Genomic DNA, 20,766 nt, shown 5'->3' with positions numbered 1-20,766 from the left:
CGAACCCCGATCGTGAAATATCTTATAACTAGTTTTGATTGATTATGTGAAGAACAATTATGTTACGTAGCAGGAATGAGGTTTAATAACGCAATTGGGTTTTATCTCGTTAGCTTAAATATTTGAATTGAATGGTATCTTAAGATATTATAATATGATTTCAATGAAAAAATAAATCCTTTAAAAATAAATCTCCCAAAAAGCTACGAGTGTAAAATAAAATTGTTAAAACAAATAGTATTCTTGTTTGCTAGATAAAATCGTCAAATAATATATATCTATATATATATATATATTTTCTCTCTTTTTATTAATGATTAATCAATACAAGTTATGATACTGATATGTATATGATGATGGAAAAGAGAGATTCCTTTATGAACATGGGTCTGTCTGTCCACGTGTAAGCATCGAAGATATGATGGGCCCAGTATAACAAAGCCTAGAGTTTATCCTCGGTAAAGAACGTGAGAATCATATGGTCAATATCAACGAAAAGTCAAAGCTCCAGAGATCCAACTCATACTTGCTTTCTTCTGGCGGGCCATCGTAGGCTGCGGGACGAACGACGCAGTTTTAATGCTTTGCAGCTTTAGCGTTATATAACATCTTTCTTCTATGCTCCTTTCTTTACGTGGTGTTCACAATATGATTTGACCATAGTAATTATGAATTTAAAAGTATCATTCCTGCAATTTTCATTTTTAGTATAATTGAATGCGAGAAAAAAGCAAAGAAAGTTAGGGTGTTTATGATAAAATCATGGGCTATGCTTACTTTCATCTTACTTTTATTTTATTAGAAATGTGACTGTAAGCAAATAGTCACATGTAGCGTGATATAACATCTTTCTTCTATGCTCCTTTCTTTACATGGTGTTGACAATATGATTTGATCATAGTAATTATGGATTTAAAAGTATCATTCCTGCAATTTTCTTTTTTAGTATAATTGAATGCGAGAAAAAAGCAAAAAGAGTCTGGGTGTTTATGATAAAATCATGAGCTATGATGTGACTGTAAGCAAGCAGTCACATGTACAGGTGACAAATAAATTTTTTGAATGTCTTAAGAATAAAGTTTTATGATTGTGTCTGTTTTCAATTAATCAAACTTCATTTATTCCAGACACAATTACAAAATAAGATAAAAGGAAAAAATAATCATTTTATTGTAGATATGTATGAATTTAAGTTTTCTCATAAAATCGTTATGCTTCTTAGCATATAATTGTCTTGATTTATCATATATTTGTTAAGTCCTATGCTACTTTCAAAATTTTCAGCCGACCAAGGATCTGAATTTCCTAAATACATATGTGATATCCTCTATCGAGCTTCTATAAATGACGATTGAGAACTTGCCTTGGATAAACTTCAGTAGAGCAAATGTCTTATTGCATTTCCTATATCATATATGAAAATGAATGCTCTTAAGGTTGCAATTGTAGCAAAACAAACCAATTTTGCATATCAATTGGTGAAGTATATGGATCCGCCACAGTTAGAATTTCAAGATGTGAATGGAGTTACAACCCTTGTCTTTAATGTACTATTAGAAAATTTGGAAATTGTTAAAGAGATGGTGAACAAGAATCATTGGCTGGTATTACATTTTGTTGATGTGATCCGATGGACCACCATACAAAGCTGCAAAATAAAGTAGTAGATATCCCAAAAAATTTAGGACAATTACTAACCCACGATTCTTGTTCACCATCTCCTTAATAATTTCTAAATTTCCTAATGGCACAGCAAAGACAAGGGTTGTATCTCTATTCACGTCTTGAAATTTTAACTGTGACGGATTCATATACTTCACCAATTGATATGCAAAACTGATCTGTTTTGCTACAATTGCAACCTAAACAACATTCATTTTCATATATGATATAGAAAATGCAGCAAAACATTTGCTCTCTCGAAGTTTATCCAAGACAAGTTTCCAATCGCTGTTTATAGAAGCACGGTAGAGGATATCACATGTATATAGAAAATTCAGATCGTACCTCAAAAATTTTGAAAGTCGCATAGGAATTAACATTGGTATTATCATGATAAATCCAGACAGTTATATGCTAAGATGCATCAAGAGCATAACGATTTTATGAGAAATCTTAAATTCATACATATCTACAATAAATTATTATTTTTTCCTTTATCGTATTTTGTAATTGTGTCTAAAATAAATGAAGTTAGATTAATGAAAAACAGGCACAATCATAAAACTTCATCCTTAAGACATTCAAAAATTTATTTGTCACCTGTACTGCTTCCTTCCATCTTACTTTCTTCACTCGTACATACATGTGACTGCTTGCGCATTTGACAGCGCCCCATTGGAAAAGTTTACAAATAAATGTAATTATTTTACAGTTTTATTATAACATGTATTTGTGTGTCTAAAATGCATATGTTTCTCACCTGATCTATTAAAAATACATATCAAAATTATACATATTTTGGACACATGCCATTCCAAATTCAATAGACTAGATTGAAAAAAATTTCTCTTGGCAAGTTTGGTATACAAAATTGTCAATTCCTGAATATGAAGGTGTATTACTCATAATACAAGTTGAAATAGAATAACCATTACTATTCTTTTAAAATTTTCTATAAATTTTGCCAGATCTAGCCCAATGGATGGATTGAGATGCAAGTATTTAACAAGAAAACCGTGCACTGGCATGTACAGAGAATGTTCATCATTGACATTGATCATAAGATATATTTGCTTCAAGCGCAAGGGCTTCAAGGTTAACCAAAGGCAGGTGGTGGGTGTATGCCGACAATTGAAAAACCAGCTAGAGATGTCAGAATGTTAATCATCAAGCAAGCAAAAAAATTGAACGTAACTTTATTTGTGGACTATCAAATATCAATGTGATACTTCAGGGAACTTTCTCAAAAAATAAACCACATATTTTAGGACATAATAGAAATGAGCAAAAAAAAAAAAAAACAAACCTGTGTCTGCTAGAGGAGTTTATAGAACTTCGGGCAGCTTCTTCATGAGGAAAATCTGAATGCACAGAATCAGCTGAATTCCCATCATAAGTTGAATGAACTTGAAGAAAAGTATGATTTACGGAATACATTCATGCAACAATTTAAACAAAAAGGTTCCCAGAAAAAGGAAAAAGAAAAAAAAAGAGAGAGAAGAGGATGAGGTTTGATCTGTTTCATTGACGGCAAAACCAGGATAAAAAGAGAGCAATACAGATTGCAATTACTACAAGAACTACCATCTCAGCTTAGTGTTTGATGTGTAATGAGGAATTACTGTTTCATGATAAGCATGCGTGGTTAAAAAGGGTCTAAATGGCCTTTTTCACGGTTCATTTAGTGTCTTACAAAGTGCAAAAGCATAATTCCATATTATATTTGCACCTCTAGCCATTGTTCCAAAAGGCACCAAGTAAAGTCAAAATCAATTAAAATGACGAATAAGATAGCAGGAAAGCAAACAACTCTGTGAAATATAGAAAAGCCAGTTATGAACAAGCTAGGCCAATTCAATTTCATCAAAATTAATCCAAGTCAAACTAGGTCAAACATGTGAATGTTTCATACTTCACAACTACTGGCAACCAGAAGTACTCTCTGCAGGGAATTATGGGCATATCAAATCAGCTGCAACGAGTACAAAATTATCAAATAGTATCAGATGAGGCTTGCATTTCAGCACATAAACTGAATCCTAACCAGACTGATATTTGGCACATGGTCAAGGTTCATGGAATGAGTTGTCTGGGATAGGGCTCTCAAACCTCTGTATCCTTCTTTGTGTAAGAGTATGACATAACAAAATGGCTCTTGAGGTCTTTAACAGCATGTGGGGACCGATTAAATCCAAGTTTGGAAGGTAATCAAGTAGGAAATACAACTCATTATTCATCACAATAACCATTCACCACACATAGAAAAGGACATAAAAAGAAGTTTCAACTTATGAGGAACAGTACTCTTTCCATACACAAGGTCAAGCACTGATAGGCAATACATTAATTATAAAACTAGGGAACTAACGACTTCTCAATTTACAAAAAAATCTTATCGTGCTAGCTAGCGGATGAGCATCAAGAATGCATTGTTTCTACGATGTAGAAGTAAGAAAATCAATTAACCTGCACGAGGTGGACTTCAATTCCAGGCCTTTTAGCAGGATCCTGAGCCAAATGCAGCAATTTCTTATGCAAACGAACATCTTATTGTCTCTGCAATTCACATCCAGAGCATACCTGCTATGCATTTGATCAAATAGCTCAAAAACTCATTCAACAAAACCAAAAGCACCTTTCTTTTTCTGTAAATGCGAAGAAAATACGAAAACTGTACCAATACGCTCACCGTAAAACCAATAAAATTCGTAATCACAATGATCAACAAAGTCACAGAAACTAATAGAACCATTAAACCTCTAATCATCCTAACAACCACGTGTAAAAGAAGTATAATACATGATACGATAGTAGCTGAAATTATGATCCTAAGATTGATGAACTGAACAACCAAGACACCTGATGGGGAAAAAGAGAGAGAGAGAGAGAGGTACCTGCCCCGCAAAATTCTTTACTCATGTTCCCATTAAATTTAAATTCCCCAACTTGATGCTAGACATGGACTGCTTCACTCATTTTGCCACAACAGTTGAAAATTGCAGACGGATGCCTTACATATGCTAGAGGACCTTGGAATACATCATCAAATACTATGGTCTCGACTGTAGCAGATAAAAGAACACCACTCAACAACTGTATACCCCATTAAGATTTAAAAAAATAAAAAATAAAAAACCATAAGAAAATGTCAAGATCATCAGTAACTCACCCAAAGAATAATTTGGGATAGCAGCCTCAGTCAACCAAATTCCAAACAAAGTCCATTTTAAAGACTTCAACAGGTATTCTATACATACAGATGTTACACAAAAGCAAACCACATTAAGACCAAGAGAAGCTGGCTCATGCTTTGGCTTGAACAAAGACAGGAATTCAGTCAGGATTCACAACTTCAATTAATAAAAGTCAATAATGTAAAATAAGAATGTAGTTAACTGAGAAACCAGCAATTGCCCCAACATATAAACGTTGGGAAAACTTTTCATCAGTATTGATCAAGGTCATTTAGAGCATCAAAAACTTCATAAAATTATACAAGGAGAATATTGACATTCACAACAAGATACACAATTCAAATAAAGAGAAGACTGATTCGCTGAAACACATCTCAAGCACGACGTTTACTCAGACGCCAAGAGTTAGGTTCGTGATATCTGTCATAAAGCGGTTCAATTCTTTCTTGTCTTTTGCGCTTGCTCATCTTTGTAGGATCTGCCACTTTGAAGAATCTTGGGGCCAGTTCCACAAGCCATTTGGGATCTATAACTGTGACCTCTCGCATGTACTCCTTTGTAGTCATCACCAGCTCATGGTAGATGACCCAGTCGGGTTGTCTCTGGAAAAGAGCACTGCTTGGATGGATATAAACTGGTTGGTTCTCAACTAGGGTCCTATAGCCCTCTTGTGGGTCCTTTCTAGCCGCATGGAAAAAGAATCCTGCAGTAATTGCCTTCCTGATCTTCATAAAATTCCTTCCTGCACTCACGACGTCTAATTTATATCTGCAATGCAGAATCAATCATTTAGTCAGAAAGTGGTTTAATCCACATACATATCGATATAAAGATGACAAATTACCAACAATAATCACTTATTACTTCTTCATCAACAAAACTAGCAGAATAGACATGGCATTCATGGATTTATATTATTATAAAAAAAAAGGTACAGCAAGGATGTGGCCACCTCAAAGAATCAGGAAGTCATATAGCATTTACTGCTGATTTTGTGGCTGACTGAATGGATTGGGATTAAAAATGTAATCTAAAAAAAGCATATCTGTCAGCAAGCAACTAATAGGGACCTTGAAAGTCCCAATAAATTAGATCCAAAACAATTATCCCAGCACAAATGGTGGGAATAAATATCACTTTAGGGCCATGAAAACACAGTTTGACAACGCAGACAGAAATTGTGATGATCAGTTCACTGCCATCTTAAATGTGGCATCCAAACCGGGGTGGAGAACAATCACTATTTTTTGAAATATGAAAAGCAAACAATATTCTCAATTTAATAATGTATAATGCCAAAGGATGAGAAAACAAAAATTGTAACATCGCTGTGACATTTCCAAGGAAATATAAATACACACAACCCAAGACAATAGTCTCATGAAACTAAAGAAATGAGAAGGCAACGGTTGAAGCAAAGCTATTGGGAGGAAGTAATTGTATAACTGAAAAATAGCAAAAGAGAAGAGAATAGAAGACCGTACTTGTCCATGACGGTGAGTAGCTGTTTTCTGACATCCTGTGCCCTCCTCAAGGATCTAGACTGAACAAAGTTCTCAAAACACCATGGCCCAGAAAAGTTATTATTTTTCCAAGCGTCATAAACTGTAAGTAATGTCAAATGGTCTCCCTCTGGCTGGAAAAACTTGGCTCTCTTCTGATCTGCTTGGGCTTGTTTCTCCCTAGGCCTGTAGAAGATATTTCCCGTTTGAATCATTGCAATGATTGTCAAAATCTCATCACTGCATCCAAGGTCCACACTGGCAAGCAGCATCTTAGATAATGGCGGATCAAGAGGAAATTCTGCCATTTTCCGGCCCAATTTGGTCAGAAGCCCCTCCTCATCAAGAGCTCCTAGACTGTACAGCTGTTCCATGGCAGAAATGAGAGCTTGAGGTGAAGGTGGATCCATGAAATCAAAAGACAGAAGATCATTTATCCCCATAGCTTTCATGTTAAGTGTAGTAGACCCAAGATTTATCCTCTGGATTTCAGGAATTGAAGTAGGGGACATCTCATTGCGGTATGCACTCTCAGTGTAGAGGCGGTAACATTTGCCAGGCCCCGTACGCCCAGCACGCCCAGCTCGTTGCTTAGCTGATGCTTGTGAAATAGGAGTAATGACCAGTGAATCCAGCCCTTGCTTTGCGTTATACACATTTTGCTTTGCAAACCCAGGATCAATGACGTAAAATATCCCATCAATAGTCAAAGAAGCCTCAGCAATGTTCGTAGCCACAACCACTTTCCTCTTCCCTGGAGGGGCAGGTTCAAATATCCTTGACTGCATTTCACTAGGAAGCGCACTATACACTGGCAGAATAATCAATTCTGGGACATTACCACCTAGCCCTTTCATCCTCTCATAGAGAGACTGGCAGGCAAAATCAATCTCCTCTTGACCAGTCAAGAAGAGAAGGATGTCTCCTTCAGGTTCCATCAAGTGAATCTGTAACACAGTAATTAAAGCTGCATCTAGATAATCACTTTCCGGCTGTTTGGTGTAGAGAATCTCCACAGGAAAAGTTCTACCAGGAATTGTAAATATATTACAATTGAAGAAATACCCTGAAAACTTCTCTGCGTCCAGTGTGGCAGACGTGACGATCAAACGAAGTTCGGGTCTCCGTTTCACTAGTTGCTTGAGTAATCCAAAAAGAACATCCGTGTGTATTGTCCTCTCATGTGCTTCGTCGAGCATAACAACAGAGTACTGAGAAAGGTTCTCATCAATCAAAAGTTCCCTAAGAAGCATACCATCTGTCATATACTTGATGACCGTCTCTGGACCAGTACAATCCTCAAATCGAATAGCGTATCCAACTTCCTCACCCAACCGACAACCGAACTCTTCAGCAACCCTCTTGGCCACAGACATCGCAGCCACCCTACGGGGCTGAGTACAACCAATTTTTCCCCTGGTAGTGTATCCAGCTTCTGCAAGGTATTGAGTCACCTGAGTTGTCTTACCCGAACCAGTCTCGCCAATTACAACCAGGACCTGATTGTCATGCACAGCCTGGATGAGTTCCTTCTTTAACTTGTATATTGGCAAGCTCTGCCTTTGTTCTTGAATGGAGAGCTTCGACCTCTGCCCAAAACTGATGGATTTTCCATAAGCATCCTTCTTCCACTCCGGCATGTCATATGCTGATAAACCAACACCCCTGAGCTCCTGCGCTAGATGCCTCTCACCTGTCTCCGGCATAGGGTCTTCCCAAGGACGATTCAGATCCTTGGGAATAGAGTCCAACATTGTCCTCTGTTGCTGTTCTCTAACTTCTCTACGCTCCTTTATCAGCGCAGACTGCAGGGCCGCAGCACGACTCAAAGAACCTTCTGGGTTCTTGAAAATCTTCACAGGTGACATATCAGATGAATACCTGCTTTGCCCTTGCAAGAACGAAGGCTCATCCTCGTTCATCTCAATCTCGAGCTCCTCCTCAGCACCCTCTTCTTGATACATCAATCCATCTCCTTCCTCATCATAAGTCGGATAGTCCGCAACGCTCAAAACACCTGAAGCAATCAATTGCTTAGCTTCCCATATCTCCGGTGAACTCATCCTCTTCAACGGTCTCCGTGAGGGCGCGGTGTCGTTCTCCTCCAAAATCCTAATCCCCGAAAGCCCCGTCCTCATCACTGGCCCCTCCTTCGACCCGCTGGATGGGTTTGCCCTCATCGTATCCTCGTCCGAGCTCTTCTTCAAGGGAAGCAAATCCTTACCCGTATGCTGATCTACGTCCCTCATAGAAAGACTCAGCTTCTGACCCGAAATCGATATCACCTTCACGTAAACTTCTTGATCACGCTTCACTACGTCCTTGGCATTTCCAATCCTACGAGTCGCAATCTGCGAAACGTGAACCAAACCCTCCTTACCCTTCAGATCATTCAATTGCACGAAGCAGCCCGTGTCCATCACTCTCGAAACCCTGCCCTTGTAAACCTTATACAATTCCGGCTCATCTGATTGGTACCGCCGATTTCTATCCCTATTATCCAAATTCTCTTCTTCTCTCCTAGGCTTCTCGTGCCGATTTCTATCTCTATTATCCAAATTCTCTTCTTCTCTCCTAGGCTTCTCGTGCCGATTTCTATCTCTATTATCCAAATTCTCTTCTTCTCTCCTAGGCTTCTCGTACCGATCCCTGTGCCTTTCCCTACTCCTATAATCCCTTCCATCATCCTCATCTTCTTCATTATCCCTATCTCTACGCCTCTCATCTCTATCGTATCTATCCCTACGCCTATCTCTTCTATCTCCGTCTCTGTCTCTGTCTCTGTCTCTATCTCTATCTCTATCTCTGTCTCTGTCCCTTCGTCTATGCCTGTCTTCTCCTTCTTCTTCGCGTTCTTCTCTGTCTCCCCGCCGCTCGCGGGTCTCCAACTCGAGTTCCCTCTCGATCTCCTTAGCTCTCTCCCTATTATCGGAGATCGCCAGCGCCGCGTACTTGGCCTTCCTACCATCCGAAGCGCTCTCTTTCTTCGAATCCTTCTCCGACTTGGGCTTCGGAGGGAGAATGGCGTGGATTATCGTCAGAAGCGTTCGGACGAAGTAATCGGGCATCTCAGCGCCGTTTTCCTTCAGCTTGGCGTCGAATTCGTCGACGGTCTCGCAGTTCCGCCCTAGGTCGGTAATGAACTCGGCGAGGATTTTGTCACCAAACCCTAGATGCGTTTCCAGTTCCGTGCAGACCTTGGAGACGAGGGAGAGGAACTCGAGCTTCTTCAAACCTTCGTCTTTGGGAGCGGGAGCCATTGTTGGAAGATACAGAAACAATAGATTCGAGGAAGCTATAGAGCGAGAGAGATAGATATATGTGTACCTGATCTCGGTATTGTTCTAGACTTGCCCAATGCCCTGTGCCGGTGCCAAAACCATTATCACAGGATGGGTTTCTCTCTTCACATTTGAATCGCACCGTTTAACCTAGACAGTCTAAATCCTTCTTCAAGTAGAAAAAAGTAAAGGAGATCTCCCGTTAAAAAACGGACGGTCCAGATTTTGTACTAGTAAAGGGACGTTGTGTGAGTCTAAATCCCTCGTTAACTAAGATTTCTAAAGTCTTATGGCTATAAATGGAACATGTGTTCCATTAATAAAAGAAATAAAAAATATTATTTATAATTAAAAAAAAAAAAAAAAGAGGGCAATTGATCACTTCATTTTAGCCTTAAGGGTGGCCAACCACCTCCATTTTATCTAAGGAGTAATGATACAATGCACGCCTGGCGTGCATCAACAGTGATGCACGCCAGACACAAATTTTTTTTTATTATTATTTTAAAAGAAAAAATAAATAAAATTTTGCACTGGCCCACGCACGCCACATGCATTGTATCATTACTCTTATCTAAGAGTTGCTTTGCTGGCCAGCAAGGGGTGGCCGAACTACCCTCGTAACTTATAGAGATGACTAAACTACTCCCAAGAGCTTTGTGGATGACTTGACCACCCCCGTTAGGCCTGAGGTGATTTTGCTATCCTCAAGGGCCAACCCATTATTATTATTTTTTTATGGCCACCCCTATGACTAAGATGAGGTAGCCAGCTACCCTTATTTTTTTTTAAATCGTATATATATATATATATATATATATATATAGGGTGGGAAAGGGTGGATGCAGAAGACTCAAGTCAAGACCATGAACAAGCTTTTTTAATGTACCTTACTCCTATCGAAGATGAAGATTTGGCAGTAGATAATAACATATGATTCCATGGCACCATTTCCAGTTTTTAATGTTTAAAATTCACACATCAGTATTTAATTGGTGAAAAAAAAAATTAAACAATAAATTTAATTTCTTAGTACATAGATTGCCATGCTATGTTGTACGTGAATTAAAGATTTAGCAGTCCAGTGGTAAAGAGTTTTTAAAAAGAAAGATTTTAGTTCAATTACCATCCCATCAACTTCTTTAATAGTTCTTTCTAAAAACTTCTTTAATAGTTATTTATCAATTTAAAAACTCCACGAAATAAAGCATGAACCACCACGTAAGCATTATTATTATGGATAGAAATTTCCTCCAAACCGACATGGAAGAAATATCTTCAAACCTATGTAAAATAGTACAAAGTATCTATAAACATTTAAAAGGCACATTAAATTCTTAACCTCATTAATAGCAATTTACTAATTTAGACTAAATTTAATATACCTTTTAAATATTTATAAACACTTAATACTATTTTACATTGGTTGGATGACATGTCCTCCATACTGGTTCGGAGGAAATTTCTACCATATTATTATTGAGAAAAATATGCATCTTCTTGAACAATTATGCCGACAGCCGCAACAAGCTATGTATCTATCTGCCATCCATGAAAGGACATCATACAGGGGTGGGGAGCCAACAAACATCCGAAACCATAAGAAAACAATCTTCGTCTTATAAATAGAAAATAAGCTCTCTCTCCCTGCCAGCAGCAACGAAAAACAAAAAGTAACGTCCACCAGAGCCCATCAGTGATGAGCCTTCGCTTCAGCATTCTTATGTGACTTTGCCTTCGCCTGGTAACAAAGGAGGGGAAAAGATTAAATCAAAACTTTCCAAACAAAAAAATATATAATACTGTAAAGTAAGAACTAAAAAAAAATTAAAAAATCTCCCAATTTTTTTTCATTAGCTTCAATCACTGAATTTAAGCGTGCTTAGCAATAAAACCACAAGATAGCGGTGAACACGGAAAGGCACTATATATATATATATATGCTGCTGTTTTTAGGTAAAGAGCTTTGGCCCTAGGGCATTGCATTCTCTCCTGAAAAGGTAGCTCAATATACATTATTTGCATTCTGCGAACAAGGCATTATTAGAGGAAACGAAAGGTACATCCAAAAACGTATCATCAATGAACACACCATTTTGTTTGTCTCTCAACGTTTTCTTCCCTTTCCACTTTACAATCTGAATACCACATGCCATCCCCAATCTATACCCACTAGAATTACCTTCACACAAGACAATGGGTCAACACTGAAACTCGGGGTTTAATTTCAAGAGCAGTAAAAACATGTGAGCATGGTGGCTCAAGCTACCCTCACTTCCAAACCCAACCTTTAACATTAGGGCAGAGGCCAATTGCTCTAGCCACTGCAAGAACATGGACCTCCTTTCTTGAATCACCAATTCCCCCATTACCTTCAATTTTTCTTCTCTAGTAATTGCTTCATCTTTGATTAGAGAGTATGTTGATGCCCTAAGCAAGTTATATCCTCTTTCACACCCACAACCCCACCCCCACCCCTCCCCATCCCCCCCTCCAAAAAAAATTAAAAAAAAAAAAAAAACCTGTGACCAACTACCATGAAACTTTGTTCAACATAAGTTTAAACTGTTACGAGCTCTAACAGTTACTTGGCCGATGGGTTGACTGTGTCAAAATGATTCTCTCTCTTTTCTTCTTCACCATTATTTGCTCCCTTCGATATGCACGAGCTTTTTTACAGTAGCACATCTAATTGTTATCATTTACTTTCAGCTTCAAGCAAAAGTCCACCATATCAATATCACCTAAACCGTCCAATAAATAGATGATATTTAGAATGCGATGCATACTGAGTTTGCCATGGAAAAGTTGGACCTGATGACTAAACATAACGTATAGAAATGCATATATCTTGTTGATTGGGCTAAAGGAATAAGACTTCAAGCCTTTAAATTATCGGATTTTAAGTTCAATTAATGCTCATATTTTCTTGTGATGTTTTGGGTCTGTAGCCCCATACAAAGATGAAAGAGCAGTCAGAAATGAAGTGTTATTATACAATTAATTAACAAGCAAGGAAGCAAGAAAACTTCAAAATAGCCGTATATGTGTCTGATACGTATTCATATCGGATAAACTAGGATACGTATGGAATATAACATCCGTAAATGACGAAATTATTTTTTTCTCGTCTGGCTTTGAAGTCTTTAGAAGAGCTTGATTTGCTTTTTAAGAGCTATAGATTGCACTATATCCACTCTTCAGAGCATCCTTTTCTAAGAATCTCTATACTGATACCCATAGTAATTTGCTGGATTCAATTATCTTTCAGAGTTTACTTATCAAAAGTAATTTGCTATAAATTATTTTATGAAGGGCAAACAGCCTTGAGCAAGCATCAGCTCCTAACTGCATTACTCACTAGATTAAGAGTCATACCTATTATGTACCACAACCAATCAGCTCACTTGACCAGGAATCCAGGATGTTAGATCAATTTTTTGAAAATCTAGAGTACAATACACAGGGATGCATTGATTAAGAAATATAGATATATAATATGCTAGTTTTTAAGGGTTAAAAGACAAATAACCAACAGCAAAAGGGCAAAAAATACATGTAAGTGATGAAACTAGAATTCGATGGAGAATTCAGAAAATATTAAACAGCATTTGATGGAGAAATTACCTTGAGAACTTTAAGCTTCACGCTTCCATATACCACACCTAAAGTGAAGGCTGATGCACGAGCCACCTACAAAAGAAAAAAAGAAAAGAAAAAAATCACATTCTGAATCTTAGATTTTTTTGTTCTCTAAAATTCAACTGAACCTTAGAAACAACACCATAAACTTGCCAATACACTTTTAGCTTATTAATATATGAGAAATGCTATGGGTCAACATTTTTCCCATATTTTACCTATAGTATCTTACAAATCGACCATTAGATTTGTAAACTTATGTGAATTTCACATAAGTCAATGATGGATTGTACAAATCTAATAGTTGGTCTATTTAATTTCTAGAAAAATATAAGTCAAATATAAGAAACTTATTGACCCCTAACATTTCTCTACATATATATAAAGTTACTACTACTATATGGTAATTTCGCACATCTACTATCACATTTCATCAGAATAGTAATTATTCCGCATAAAATGCAACATGAAGAAAAATTGCTCTTGCATTAACTAAAATCCGCAATTTAATTTGTCCCATCAAAGCTCTAACTAGAATTTAAATTTTAATCGCAATTTGATGATAAGACCAAGCCAAAACAGAAGTGAAAGATTGAGAGCTGCAATAAGCCTTTCTATCATGTGGAAAATATACATTCAGGAGTGAGACTAATTGCTGATTTCCCTATCCACTTTCATTCGCTTTGCACTTTGCATCTCCGGCACACTAGTACCCCGCTGCTGGAATGATGCATCATGCTGATATGAACAATTGGCTCCATGCCGACATCCCCTTGAACTATTGAAGTATATGCAAGGCTTCATTATTTTGGGCCTCAGATCTCTTGATCTCTGGTTATTTACTAATTCCTGGTTTGCTCCTGACTGGTGACTCTGACGATTATTACCATATTGTGGAAGGGCCTCCTGTCTTTCTTCTCCATGCTGTTGAATCAAGCTCTTATAATAACTGATGTCCTTTGCTGGGGGAGCTCCAACAAGGGGTAGAGAGGAAACTGGAATGGCTGGGGGCAGAGGAAGTCGTGGATTCGGAGGTCCCACTCCAACCCCATTTGGCTGATGGAAGAAAGGACCAGCCAATAGGGTAGCTGATGGGGGTGTGCTAGATAAAGTCCGGTCAATGTGAACAGGAGGTTGATCTGATGAAGACACTGGAGGTGACCTTGGCTTCGGTACATCCTGTGTGTTAGCAGCCGGTCCATAGTCTGTAACCAATTTCTCAATCATTTTTGGGTTACTTAGAATTTTAATGAGCAATTCATGATCAATCAAGCTTCCATGCTCATTGCCCTTCACGATTGCATTAAAGGCGGCAGATGCCGATGCTGCAACATCAGGTTCTGCACCAACAACCATTCCACCAGTTGGCGCCTGGGCAGGAGGGTTTGAAATGGTAGGTAAACTACATTGGGATGGAGATGGAATTCCAGCAGCCAATGGTAGTGGCTGTTGGCTTAAGGAAACCGGAAATGGTGCCATGGAATCAGAAGATATATCTACTGCCACATCTTCATCTTCAATGGGAGTGAGGGGTATCAAAAAAGCTTGTTCATCGTTGTGACTCATGTCTTCCGCATCTGCCAAAACACAGGGGCTGTACAGAGACAAGAATAACTGTTCAGTTCAAGAGTATAAGCCAAGAGAAAACTCTTCTCAAGGGAAGAGTAAGTATCATACTTTGGAGGAATGGCCGAGGGACGTGGATAAACAGCTTCAAGTACTCTCATCTCCCTCTGATTTTCAACCTCACTCTCTTTGCTTTCTTCCCCAGCAACCACTTGCCAAGTGAAATCCATCACAAACTATAGAAATTAAATATAACAAAAATAACATTAAGAAAGCAGAGCAAAGAGCCTACAGTGGAGCTTTCGTAATGGATATTCATGGGCACAATTCACTTTTAAAATACAAGGAAAATTGTCAAAATCAAAATTCTTAGAAGCATTATTTACCCGAGGAGGAGATCTCCATTTTACTAGAGGAATCTGAGACAACTTAATCTGCAAGTGGTTAGCTGGATGGGCCCCTTCGAAACCGGGAGGAAGATTATCATCAGACCCTGATCCAGTTGAATGCAATAGGAACGATGCCTTTGCTTGGAGGTGATCTTGAGAGCCCAACCCAACTAGTGAAGGTGATTCCTCTGACAGGAACAACCTGACCTGATTATCATTATGGATAGGATAATATGTTAACTGGGCGAGTATATAAAATGCTGGATACTCATTAAATTTCACAAATACTGTCAAGGAGCTAAATGCCAAAGCTTTGGCACACAGGGAAATGGTAGCGTAAAAATACTTCAATAAAGAAAATTAACAAGCACTTTCTCTCTGAATATATCTAGCTTAAAATTTAAAGTCAAATGAAAATATATAAGCCAAACAAAAAATGAAGGACTACCTAAAGGAAGAAAAAAGATTCCAAAGCAAGGCTAACAAAGCCAACTATGCATAAAATGACTTCACGTTATCAAGCTCATTTCAGTATCCATCTTATACATGTGTAACTCAGAAAGATTAAGATAATTCTGAGGACTAGTTCACATATCAATTCGAGTACATTTCAACTAAAAACCACATATGATGGGGCATCTGGCTATAAAAAAATGGATATAGCACCCCAATTTCCAACCAATTACCAGTTATGACCTTGTTTTGGACTATATCTTGAACATAGACCCACAAAATTGGCCCTGAGGAAGTTAAAAACAGAACAATAACTCCTCACAAACAAGACAAAGGTTCAGATGGGAACTATAACTGGGTGTGGCCATGTTTCTTAAGATAGTAACACATAATTCGAGACTGGTTAATTGGACATTTAAGGAATCAACTTGACTTTAAGCCCTCCTGGGAATTGCTGGCACCTTTCTACTCACAACCTCTAGATAATTGCTTCATAAAAAATCTATTGAATCTTTCATAGTTTCTAGAGGAGACATTTCACGTCATCTAATTTTCCTCAATGAAGTTTCACGGCCAAATATCCAATCTCCCTCCAACATGGTTCAGATTTTCCTTTTGCAGCCAAGCCAAACTAACTTCAAAATCCTCCACCCCTCAACAAAAGATAAAAGAAAGTGCATCTGACCATTTGGTCAATTCCACTGGGTAAACAAGGATACAAAATGTAGATGATCATTTAATCAATTCAAACGGGTAAACAAGGATGGTTGTTCTAACGACTCCTATACATGTTGAGACAGGACTCACTTAAAACTATGGTGACCATTAAATTTGAGGCCTTTTTTCAGCAACATTAGCGCTGCCACCAATACATTCGAAAGAATTTAGTCATTGACAAGCGTTCATCCTGTCACCAACTCGGGCATCTTTCAAATCACTTGATTTGATTCTGGCTCTGTTTAAAAATCCTCTGATTTGACCTTGCACCTTTCGATCCCCATGCCGGAATTACTATCATTGTAGACAACTACTTATATCAAGTCAAGATTAAAAATGTATCATGTGTCAGACACTCTGGAAAGGCAACATTCATCTAAATGGCTGGCCAACCAAGGACTTCAGTCACCTTTCAGTCTGGTTCTTTTGCATTCCCTAGCCGTGAGTCTGTAGAACTTATCATAGTGAATTGACCCTCCCATGTTGGAAGCGGCAGAAGTCTTGGGCTAACCCTCGTTTTCAAAAAGAAAGAAAAAGACAATTTTAGAAGGGAAAAATAAGAAAGCGCGGCTAAGTTGCACCAATCCTACTAACGCATCAGCATGGAGCCATTAAAACTTTTGTAGCAATAGAACTAAACAAATAACAGATCCACTGATTTCTTCAACCTTTAACGCACACACATGCTCATACACATACAAACATTCATATTCTATAAATCCCATATTACGAAGAATGTGCCTGTAGAAGTCGATAGATGAAACAGTTATGAAGACATCAATTCTACAAAAAGAGACTAAAAAAGCACTTATAGAAGTAAAATCTCATAATTGGACCATTAAATTAACCATCTGGGAACAAACCATGAGGTCACTCACAAAGGTATAAACCATTAGATGAAGGAGATGGCTCATAGCCCAAATGGCACGTAGAACCTCTAAATATCTAGAGATCAAGCAGTATCATACATTCTTCTAAACCTTTTCACGCTAACCCCTTTCTCAAAGGCTCCTGGTAACTGACAATGAAATATAGCTCATTCATAAATTGTTATGATACGTTTGGAAGAATCCAACACCTCTGACTTAAATATTTTTAGCTTTCATGTTTTTCTTGATCTTTTTTCTTCCAGTCAGGTGTATCTTGTGTACTTACTAGGTTACGCATTTTGAGCTTTTTTAATAATTTTACAATTACTCATCAAAAAAATTACCAAAAATAGAAAAGAAACTTGCATAGCAATTATTGTAATATGATATTTATTTCACTTATTATAGTCCCTTCTAATTCAAATTCTATGATAACTGATTGAGGTACCATTTCAATGTGGCACAGACTTCCCAACCTTCACAGACACAACTTACAAATGAACTCAGATGAATGTAAAAACCACCTTTCCATAGCAGTTTTTCGAAAGTCCTAATAATTGATCTTGGAAGAAATTATGCAATTTCATAAAGTTTATTCACCAGACACTCCAAATCACGCAACAAATGCCTTTCTTCCAAAACACTTGGGGCCAGTTTCACAATACGTCTTATGTCATTAGCCTCCATCAAAAGATATATTCATTGTAGAATATCAGGCTATAATAAAATGCTTTCACCACCTCATTCTACATTATTTTCTCCATTTTGCTAGTGTAGATCATTCAACTTTTTTTTTTTTTAAAAAAAATATATATATATAAAAAAAAAAAATAGAACCCCTTCAATCATCACTCTGCGTCACAAATGACCATATCATGGCATACATTCAACTCCTGTAGTTCTTTTTTTTTTTTTTTTTTTAGTTGATGGCTCTTCTAGTTCTCAAATTGATCCTCAAGGACCTTTTAACTTGGCATTTATTTATTATTTTATTTCACCTTATTTTCATCCAAAATAGCCACTTATCCCATTCAACATGCTCATTGCAGCTTTAAGATGTATGTTGAAATGTTGCATCACCTACCATCTAAACATATGTTTCTTAGAATTCATATAAAAGTGATAATTAACTTATTTTCATATGCCCTTCTTTGAGAGCTTGTAGAGGAGAAACCGCCACAATCTTCAGAAATGTATCTTGCAATAGTTTTACAGCATAAATGTTTACATTTTAAGGCATTTTCTATCTTGGTTTTACATATAAACAGGTTTTAGTTTACAAGTATCTGATAATTAATTAATATTAACTATTACTGCTAGGCTCTTAAATGATCCAGTATTATCCCTATGTTCCCAGGCTCTAAAACAAGGGGCTGGCCTTGACCAACGGTGCCCTATGTTGCTGAAAGGATTTAGCATCGAGTCTAAAATCTCGGATCTAGGATCTAGAATCCACGAAGATATCTCTCAGCAAAACCGTCATACAAAAAAATGAATCCCCAACTTTGTTTTTCCTTTTTCAGTTCTACTTCTCATACTGACGTATGATATCAAGTAATTTACTTAAAATACCACATAAATATGGAAATGAACGTAATTCATTTCCAGCATTTGGCGTGAAAATTATGTTTGCATGTCATTTCAAACAAATTTCTTGCCAGCTACTCCATGGTTTCTCAAAGTTTCCTTCATTTTGTCATTTTTGACATTTTAACGGTGCTTCTGCACTCACATGAATACTATGTATTATTAAGTTATCTAACACTCGCATTTAGCTGAAAAAATGTTGAATTTCCTCTTCAAATGCCAATGACATGTTATCAAGAATACTAGAAATATATCCTGCAGACCCAACAGCCACAGTGAACCAGATATATCAAAGAATCACAAACAAGTTCCTTTATATCAAACACTAAAGGGGTCAGATCAAAATACGCCAATAAAAATTACACAACTTAGAGCTCAAACAGGGGAGTGTTGGATTATATCAATTTATTTCAATTACGTATTCTGAGCTTGGTCACTAAAATGCAAGTTTTACCTGACAAAGGTCTACATCTGAAGCCCAAGAAACCCTTTTCGTTTTGTGCAATCCCTGCATAATTTACGGAATCAAAAATCCCCCAAACTTCTTTTCCCGGCTTCTCTGTGTTACCGTACCTCGGATTCGGAAATGGGTAAAGTTGTGTTCCTTGGGATGATCTTTGTCATTACACCACCCAAAGTTTCAAGTCCTAGAGACAATGGCGTGACATTCAAGAGCACAATGTCACTAACTTCCCCTGCTAAAACACTAGCCTGGAAATAAAAGGAAGAATCAATGCCTTAAATATTAGTGTAAGTTCCAGTAGGTATTTACAGCAAGCAATATATATAAATGAAAAGGAAAAGGCAGAAGAACAAGGAAAAGGGACCCTGTGCCTTTCCCTACTCCTATAATCCCTTCTATCATCCTCATCCTCTTCATTATCCCTATCTCTACGCCTCTCATCTCTATCGTATCTATCCCTATGCCTATCTCTTCTATCTCCGTCTCTGTCTCTATCTCTATCTCTGTCTCTGTCCCTTCGTCTATGCCTGTCTTCTCCTTCTTCTTCGCGTTCTTCTCTGTCTCCCCGCCGCTCGCGGGTCTCCAACTCGAGTTCCCTCTCGATCTCCTTAGCTCTATCCCTATTATCGGAGATCGCCAACGCCGCGTACTTGGCCTTCCTACCATCCGTAGCGCTCTCTTTCTTCGAATCCTTCTCCGACTAGGGATTCGGAGGGAGAATAGCGTGAATTATCGTCAGAAGCGTTTGGAGGAAGTAATCGGGCATCTCAGCGCCGTTTTCCTTCAGCTTGGCGTCGAATTCGTCGACGGTCTCGCAGTTCCGCCCTAGGTCGGTGACGAACTCGGCGAGGATTTTGTCACCAAACCCTAGATGCGTTTTCAGTTCCGTGCAGACCTTGGATACGAGGGAGAGGAACTCGAGCTTCTTCAAACCTTCGTCTTTGGGAACGGGAGCCATTGTTGGAAGATACAGAAGCAATAAATTCGAGGAAGCTATAGAGCGAGAGAGATAGATATATGTGTACCTGATTTCGGTATTGTTCTAGACTATCCCAATGCCCTGTGCCGGTGCCAAAACCATAATCAGGATGGGTTTCTCTCTTCACATTTGAATCGCACCCTTAAACCTAGACAGTCTAAATCCTTCCTCAAGAAGAAAAAGTCAAGGAGATCTCCCGTTAAAAAAACAGACGGTCCAGATTTTGCACTAGTAAAACGACGTTGTCTGAGTCCAAATCCCCCATTCACTATGATCTATGAAATCTTATGGACATAAATAAGACACGCGTCCCACTAATAAAAAAAGTAAAAAAAAAAAATTTTATAATTTTTAAAAAATAAGGGATGGACTGATGGTAACTATAGAAGGTGGCTGGCCACTCTCATTTTATTTAGGAGTTGAGCCATCTCCATTAATGACTAGCCAAAGGTGGCTGAACCA

At 37.9% G+C, this 20,766-nt stretch overlaps 2 protein-coding genes and 1 long non-coding RNA gene across 4 annotated transcripts; all 3 read right to left on the bottom strand.

The window, feature by feature from the left end:
- Positions 1–2,513: 2,513 nt before the first annotated feature.
- LOC132190331 (uncharacterized) lies at positions 2,514–4,902 on the bottom strand. 2 transcript variants are annotated; one of them, XR_009441124.1, is made up of 4 exons: positions 4,832–4,902; positions 4,557–4,724; positions 4,129–4,242; positions 2,514–3,041 (listed from the first exon to the last, which is right to left on the bottom strand). It is a non-coding gene; the product is annotated as an uncharacterized LOC132190331 (long non-coding RNA). The 2 variants fall into 2 exon arrangements; XR_009441123.1 differs by having other exon boundaries at positions 4,129–4,724.
- Positions 4,903–4,994: 92 nt separating this feature from the next.
- LOC132190269 (ATP-dependent RNA helicase) lies at positions 4,995–9,792 on the bottom strand. The gene is made up of 2 exons (XM_059605207.2): positions 6,341–9,792; positions 4,995–5,624 (listed from the first exon to the last, which is right to left on the bottom strand). Exons 1-2 carry the CDS (start codon positions 9,616–9,618, stop codon positions 5,231–5,233), a joined length of 3,672 nt encoding a protein of 1,223 aa, XP_059461190.1. The 5' UTR covers positions 9,619–9,792; the 3' UTR covers positions 4,995–5,230.
- Positions 9,793–11,354: 1,562 nt separating this feature from the next.
- Positions 11,355–20,483, bottom strand: LOC132190268 (Zinc finger C-x8-C-x5-C-x3-H type family protein). The gene is made up of 7 exons (XM_059605205.2): positions 20,351–20,483; positions 19,317–19,573; positions 15,234–15,443; positions 14,959–15,083; positions 13,916–14,875; positions 13,267–13,332; positions 11,355–11,380 (listed from the first exon to the last, which is right to left on the bottom strand). Exons 2-5 carry the CDS (start codon positions 19,374–19,376, stop codon positions 13,930–13,932), a joined length of 1,341 nt encoding a protein of 446 aa, XP_059461188.2. The 5' UTR covers positions 19,377–19,573; positions 20,351–20,483; the 3' UTR covers positions 11,355–11,380; positions 13,267–13,332; positions 13,916–13,929.
- Between the last annotated feature and the right edge of the window lie 283 nt (positions 20,484–20,766).

Source organism: Corylus avellana, chromosome 9, assembly GCF_965113065.1.
Source record: "Corylus avellana chromosome 9, dhCorAvel1.hap1.2, whole genome shotgun sequence".
NCBI lineage: Eukaryota > Viridiplantae > Streptophyta > Magnoliopsida > Fagales > Betulaceae > Corylus > Corylus avellana.
This window is presented reverse-complemented; position numbering and strand designations above follow the sequence as displayed.